The sequence below is a fragment of the Nilaparvata lugens genome, unplaced genomic scaffold (genome assembly GCF_014356525.2).
Source record: "Nilaparvata lugens isolate BPH unplaced genomic scaffold, ASM1435652v1 scaffold5784, whole genome shotgun sequence".
Classification (NCBI taxonomy): domain Eukaryota; kingdom Metazoa; phylum Arthropoda; class Insecta; order Hemiptera; family Delphacidae; genus Nilaparvata; species Nilaparvata lugens.
Genome location: NW_024091568.1, coordinates 3,400 through 11,331, shown reverse-complemented (window position 1 = coordinate 11,331; position 7,932 = coordinate 3,400). Strand labels below are relative to the sequence as shown.

General features: G+C 36.2%; 1 protein-coding gene across 1 annotated transcript; it reads right to left on the bottom strand.

The window, feature by feature from the left end:
* Window positions 1–3,823: 3,823 nt before the first annotated feature.
* LOC120356103 (cyclin-dependent kinase 12-like) lies at window positions 3,824–6,939 on the bottom strand (the record flags this gene model as incomplete). The annotated part of the gene is made up of 2 exons (XM_039444927.1): window positions 3,824–4,030; window positions 6,735–6,939. Coding segments are annotated over 2 exons (397 nt in total), but the record flags the coding sequence as incomplete, so codon positions are not given.
* Between the last annotated feature and the right edge of the window lie 993 nt (window positions 6,940–7,932).

Sequence of the window (7,932 nt, the reverse complement as noted above, 5' to 3'; positions counted from 1 at the left end):
CAAGGATGAATTATCCTTTTAATGTCGTTCAGCGAGTTTTTCCAAGGATGAGACCTAGTGCAATCAAATTTTTATATCATAAACCTACTATGTTCCAAATTTCGTGAAAATCGTTAGAGCCGTTTTCGAAATCCGTTGAGCATAAATAACCAGATATAAGAATAACCAGATATATAAATATAAACAGATATACAGAAATTGCTCGCTTAATATAATAGTATTCAGAAGATGAGATAGTGAGTTGAATTATCCTTTTAATGTCGTTCAGCGAGTTTTCCCAAGGATGAGACCTAGTGCAATCAAATTTTTATATCATAAACCTACTATGTTCCAAATTTCGTGAAAATCGTTAGAGCCGTTTTCGAGATCCGTTGAGCATGAATAACCAGATTTAAAATTATATAAAAAGATATACAGAAATTGCTCGCTGAATATAATAGGATTCAGAAGATGAGATAGTGAGTTGAAGAGAGGGACTGAGTACTTTATTCATGCAGATTTATATTCAGATTCCTTTATTCAAAACAAAATTCAACTTACGTTCTAGCGTTCAAAATAATTTCCAGTAAGTGCCGTTTGCACAGTATCAGTTAAAACTAAATTTGATTTTAACTGGATTAAATCCATATCAAGTCTCGTTCGTTATAGTGTGCTTCATTTCGAGTAAAATCCGCCAGCTGATTGAATTGAGTTTAAGCTTTGACTGTGCAAACGGCCCTAACAGTTGAATAACATGATTAATCATAATATTATCATAGAGAAACAATAGTGTAAGTAGATATGGCATGGTATAGGGCGTTTATGTCGCAACTTTTACTGTTATCTCAAGCCAATAGTTCACGTAGTTCTTCCCTATGCATCTGTGTGATGCTGGTAGTCTCTCAAATGTGCCGTTCATACACTATCACCCCAACAAAACAATAGAAATTGACAATAATCGACAGTAATCGGCTTGAGATAACAGTAAAAGTTGCTACATAAATTCCCTATACCATGGGATATCTACTTACACTATTGTTTCTCTATGATATTATACAGACTGGAGGGTATAAAATGATATTGAGCAAATATTGAGGTATTACTGTAATGTTTTCACATGAAACGGTGAAGTTTGGACCTTTAGATGTCCATTCTCAGAAAGGATATTGATGATACCCTTTCCTTCAGCCCGTAACTGCAGAGAGATTGATTGATTGAGTACTATTTATGTAGATTACAATATATATACTGGATTATACACTTATATACAATAGTTACAATACAGCAACATTATAGATGAATTTACATAATATAGACTAAGAAATTTATTATTGAACTGTATATGATATGAAAAAGTAATTTGTAATATAATAACTATAGATAATTATATTGTTATGCATCTACATAAATTGGCGGAGCTTTGGACATATCAATGTCCATTCTTCGGAAAGAATATTAAAAATATCTTCCCCACTAACTCTCTACCAAACTCTCTACCAGAGAGAGAGATAGAGAGAGAGAATGGGATGGGGAAATACTAAAGAAAGGAAAAAGGAGGATAGAAAGAGCAGAAAAACACACAAATGATGGCTTGGTAGAAGGCGGAGAAGAAATAGTGGAAGAGGAGGAAGGGAAGGATAATAAGACGAGAAGAGGAAGTAGAAGATGAAGAAGAGGATGAGAAGAGGGAGAAAAAGAAGAGACGGATGAGTAATAGGTGAAAGAGAAGGAGGAGGAGAAAAGGGACAGGATAGTCTTTAAGACTGAAAATCTGGTGTGGTACACTCACACTACTTTCCTTGCTCATTGATCTATAAGCCTCATTCTTAAACGAGGATAATCTAGGGGAATAACATTATGCTGATTGGCGGCTTAATAATTTTATTAAAACTACGATTATACTATTGTTATTGTTTTCAGAGTACATTTTCCTTTGTTTGAATTATGAAATTTAAGGATTTTTAAAAGTTGTCAAAACAGCTGTTCTACAAGTAAAATATCGACGTGTGTTCTTTTGAATAAACTGCTCTACCCACCTACCTCAAGCACGAGAAGGAGGTTACAAAGAAAATTTCTCAAGAATGGGGTGGACACCCTGTTAGTTTCTCAGGAAGGAAACTCATACTAGTTTATAGAGCTGATATATAACTATAAAGGGTATGAATTTGAAAAAAATCGGTCAAGTCATTTTTGAGAAAATCGTGAAAAACATGTTTTTATTTTGCGATTATCCTCCATTTTTCTCAAGAATATTACGGAGCTCCTGCAATTTTCCAAGAAATGAGACTCATGTCAGTTGATAGGGCTTATAAATAGCTATCCATGGTAAAATTTGAAGAAAATCGTTAGAGCCGTTTTCGAGAAGACCGTGAAAAACATGGTTTTTAGTGATTATTCGCCATTTTTCTCAAGAATATTACGGAGCTCCTGCAATTTTCCCAGAAATGAGACTCAAGTCAGTTGATAGGGCTTATAAATAGCTATCTAGGGTATAAATTTGAAGAAAATCGTTAGAGCCGTTTTCGAGAAAACCGTGAAAAACATGGTTTTTAGTGATTATCCGCCATTTTTCACAAAAATATTACGGAGCTCCTGCAATTTTCCCAGAAATGAGACTCATGTCAGTTGATAGGGCTTATAAATAGCTATCCATGGTATGAATTTGAAGAAAATCGTTAGAGCCGTTTTCGAGAAAACCGTGAAAAACATGGTTTTTTAGTAATTATCCGCCATTTTTTCCGCCATCTTGAATTGAATTTTATTGAATTTCTTATTGTCGGGTCCTCATGGTATAAAGACGTTAAGTTAAAATTTCAAGTCAATCGGTTGATTAGGAATGGAGTTATCGTGTTCACAGACATACACACATACACACATACACACACACACACACAGACCAACACCCAAAAATCATGTTTTGGACTCAGGGGACCTTGAAACGTATAGAAAACTTGAAATTTGGGTAACTTAATTTTTTTTGGAAAGCAATACTTTCCTTACCTATGGTAGTAGGGCAAGGAAAGTAAAAAGAGGAGAGAGAAAAGTAGAAGAGGGAGTGATGGAGGAAGAGATTGAGAAGAAGTGGGGGAAAAGACTAAGAAATTGTCGAAAAACCACTGATTATGGATAATTAGAAAGACCTGTTTCGATTATTACCCATTGTCAATCTCTGATAAACTCTTTCTCTATCAGAGTTTATCAGAGATTGACAATGGTGTAATAACCGAAACGGTCTTTCTAATTATCAATAAATCAGTGGTTTTTTGACAATTTCTCAGTCTTTTTCATTCAATATGAATAATTACCACAATATCAACTTCTCAACTACACAAAAAAAAGTGGGGGAGGAGAAGTAGAAAGAGAGAGTGATGGAGGAGTAGAAGGAGAAGAAGATGAAGAGCAGAAGAAGGTGGGGAAGGAAGTAAAGTGAGTGGCCAAGCAAGGGGAGAGAAAGAGGAAGAGGAAAGAGTGGGAGAGGAGGAAGAGGGTGAAAGGAGAATGAAACGGAAAAGGAGGTGGGAGAGGAGTAGTGGGAAGAGGAGTAGGAGGACGAGGAAGAGGAGGAGTAAAACGAAGAGGTACAGGAATAGGAAAGAGGAGGGAGCGAGAGGAGGATGAATAAGACGAGGAGGAGAAGGAAAAAGAGGAGTTGCGTATAAAAAGGAGAAGGAAGAGGGGAGGAGGAGTAGAGAAAGAAGAAGTGGAATCTTCAGATTAGAAAACACTACAGTACACTACATCAATTCTGCCAAGGAGAAGTGTAAAGCAAATCTACTAAAACCAACCTCTCGGGTTGAAATTCACAACCACTGTGACTTGAGCGCCTCTTCAGCCGTGATCCTCTTCTCGGGGTCCAACTCTAGCATCCGATCCAGAGGTCCAAGGGTGACTGCGGCATGAACGCAAAGTCCTCCCTCAGTCGTCGCCGGTGGGTCTTCTTCGGTCGCAGAGTGTGCCAGAGTGGGAGGTCGACAACTTTCGGCCACACTGCCGGGGTGGGAGTGCCACAAACACGCGAGATTATCTCTAGCAGCATCATTTCCACGTTCGCCTGCAAAACAAAACACAATAGATTAATTGCTTTGATAGTTATTTATATATCTAGAGTGAAAAGTACGACTTTTTCTCCTGTGGGAAAAAGTTTGAAGCCCGAGGCGAAGCCGAGGGCAGCATTTTCCTGAGGGAGAAAAAGTATTTTTCGCTCGTGATGTACACAACATTTTTCCTCCATCTACATTTTTTTATAGAAACTGCAAATAAAATCATTCTAAAACTTACGTATTGGTGACAATGATTCCTAACAACATAACTAAATCTAAAACCTAAAACCGGTCGTCTGATTGGCACTGCCGATTGCGCTATCTATCGGCAAAAGTTGTAACAATTATATCAGCTGAGCAGCTACCAAAAATGGCTGACTCCAGATCACGCGGTTCAGATTTGAATTGTAGATCAAAAATATTGTTGGCTGGTATTTTGAATAAAAAAAATATTTTAAAATTGTATAAATTTTATTGTCTACTAATATTAAGAATATAATATTATCATACAACATATATTTCATGAGTTAATCAAATTCTGGTTGTGGTATTGAATTCAGTTGACTCAATGACAGACACCTCTATTATGCTTTCCATCTGAGCTTAGACCTTCTAACCTATTACAATGTAAGTTTCAAAATAGAGATGCTCCCCATGTTATTTAAATGGAGTCACTTTTACTCCCTAGGGAGTTTTTCTGTTTTTTACTACCGAGAGCGAAAAAGTGACACTTTAGTATTAGGTTTCAGGGAGTAAGTAAGTACTTTAGACAGTAGGTGGAGGAAAAAACATTTTTAATCTCGACAAATGAAGAAATTAGACGTTGTTGCAAGTGTTCAAAGTTTCAAGTTTTAGGCCGGTTGATTTTTATTAATCGTGATTAATTCCATGAGAACCAAACAGAGAAGGCTTTTTCGAATAGATGGCTTCTCTGATTGGTTTTCGTGAGATTGATCACGTTAAATTTAACCGGCTTTTGTGCAACTGGGCCATAGTATTTAAAGTTACAAGTTGTTTTATATGTTGCAGCTGTTTTGTCAGCTGTGCTGAATAATAAGTACTATTTCTCTGGCTCTAAATTTTGTAAAATTACGTGAAAATGTTCAAATTATTAGTGATTTGAGTGTAATGTTACTTTTCTTGCCCTATTACCATAGGTAAGGAAAGTATTGCTTTCCGAGAAAAATAAGGTACCCTATTTCTAAATTTCTATACGTTTCAAGGTCCCCTGAGTCCAAAAAACTGGTTTTTGGGTATTGGTCTGTGTGTGTGTGTGGTGTGTGTGTGTGTGTGTTGTGTGTGTGTGTGTGTGTGTTGTGTGTGTGTGTGTGTGTGTGTGTGTGTGTGTGTGTGTGTGTGTGTGTGTGTGTGTGTGTGTGTGTGTGTGTGAGAGAGAGTGTATCTAATGTTTTCATCAATTAGTCTGACCGAAGATCGACTCGAATATCACTAATTGCCGGTTAATGAGTATGAAATCCGTGGCTGCACAAAAGAGACGTCTGTGTACACGATATCTCATCTCCAAATTAACGGAATGACTTGAAATTTGGAACGGAAGGTCCTTACAACATAAGGATCTGACACGAACAATTTCAATCAAATGCAATTCAAGATGGCGGCTGAAATGGCGAGAATGTTGTCAAAAACAGGGTTTTCGTGATTTTCTCGGAAACTGCTCCAACGATTTTGATAAAATTCATACCTAAAATAGTCATCGATAAGCTCTATCAACTGCCACAAGTCCCATATCTGTAAAAATTTCAGGAGCTTCGTCCCATCAATGCAGATAGATTCCCAATTATCAGGCTCCAGATAAAATAGAAACGAAAAAAATCAAGTGGAGTAGATTGAGCATGAAAATCTCTACAATTATGTTCAGTAACATTCCACCTAAAATTGAAATAAGCTTCAAATTCGAGAAAATGTGATTATTCAATTGCAAATTATTGTTGATTCTATTAAATCATTCACTATGAAGAGATATCAGACCTCATGTGTGTCTCCAGCGTTATTGCCCTGTCACCAGCTGGCTCAAATCTTTGAAAAGTGGATTTAAGATGCGCGGGAACACTACCGTAGCGTCAGCTGATCAATTTTCATAACGGCAAGGAAAGTTGTGTGAGTGCGCCACACCAGATTTTTTTTGTTTTCTATCCAGTTTCTCAACTTTCAATGTTCTTAGTTTCTGTTTTTGAGTGAAAAAAGACTAAATTTCAGAAAAGTGGAATCATAACCTCATTTTGGACTTTTAAAATAATAATATTATCTGAATTTGGGAGAGAAATATTACAAGTAGTATCCTTAGTTTTTCTCTCCCATTCAGTGATTTCTTGTAAAATTAGAATAATAAATAAAAATATCAAATAAATATCTTATCTTGCACATATACGCATCCAATATAGCATACGCTGTGGTCACACAGCAACATTGATAGAATAATAACTATCTTGAAATAGAAACTAAATGAATAAACATAACACTTGCTCAACATCAACCAGAGTTAAAGGAATTACCTGGATTCTTGAGGAATAGCTCCCTGAGAATGTAGCCACCCCTGCTTAGGAATTTTACCCTCTAGCCAACATGAAAAATGTCTTGTTATCATAAAAAAATTATGATCAAATAGATTAAATGTATAATCCTCTGGCCAACATGAAAAATGTCTGGCTATTATAACAAAATGATGAATAGCTCTTGATAGAATGAATTGTTTACCTGGAAGAGCGGTTTCTTGAGAAAGAGTTCGCCCAGGATGCATCCACAGGACCAGACATCGATGGCGGGGCCATAGCGCGCCTCACCTAGCAGCAGTTCAGGCGGTCGATACCACAGAGTGATCACTCGATTCGTGTACATTCGCTCTCTGTCTTCAGCGTTGTACAACCGTGCTAGACCAAAGTCCGCCAACTTCACTTCGCCCCTGTACACAAAAAACTGGTTAGTAAAGGTTCAAGATAGACCAGTTTAAATGTAGATTTGATTAGATTAGATTAGATTAGATATTTATAAGCCATAAACAATACAAGAAAGTACAGGCCAAGTCAATATTTAAAATAATTAAAAAAGTCAAAAGACAATATTTACAATAAATTGTAAAACAATACACAAAATCTATAAAAGATATCACAAAAACTTAACATATATCGTCAGAATAATTCAAAATAGCCTAAAGAATGTCATATGAATAAGCATGTCACAGCCAGCAATCCAACCACGTGTATTAAATACTACAGACATTATGAAATAAACAATATTTATCTATCAGTGAGGAACTCTTCCACACTATAATATGCTTTCTCCGCAAGAAAAGTATACAGATCTTTTTTAAAAGTTGCAGATGACATGGACAGAGATCTTGGTAGCTTATTTAATAGTCTCAGACCATAGGTTCGAGGGTCTTTGTCAGAAAACTTCAATCTATGCTGAACAATACATGGATTATAGCCATGCATATCAGAATTAGTTTGAATGAGTCTAAGTTATTAGCAACAAAAAGAACAACTCTGTAGATGTAAATACATGGTAAAGTTAGAATTTTTAAATCTATGAAGGCATCTCTACAGGGGTGATTGTAATCAAGCTTAGCCAAATACCGTACTGCACGCTTCTGTAAAATGAAAATTTTTATTGTTTCCAATAGGTGTACTTCCCAAAGCTCAATACAATAGACAAGATGAGTGTAAATCAAAGAAAAGTATACAGATTTTGCTACGTTTAATGGTACATACTTTACAATATACAGTAACACCCAGTTTTACGTACGTCGGTTAACGTTTAATCACGATTAAATGCTATACTTTAATTAAGATTAGCGTTAACCAATGCATTTTGGTTGCACAAAACAGCAATTTCAAGCGATAACGCCGATTAAACTATCCGGCGTAAAATTTTTGAACTCTGATTAGTTGGCACC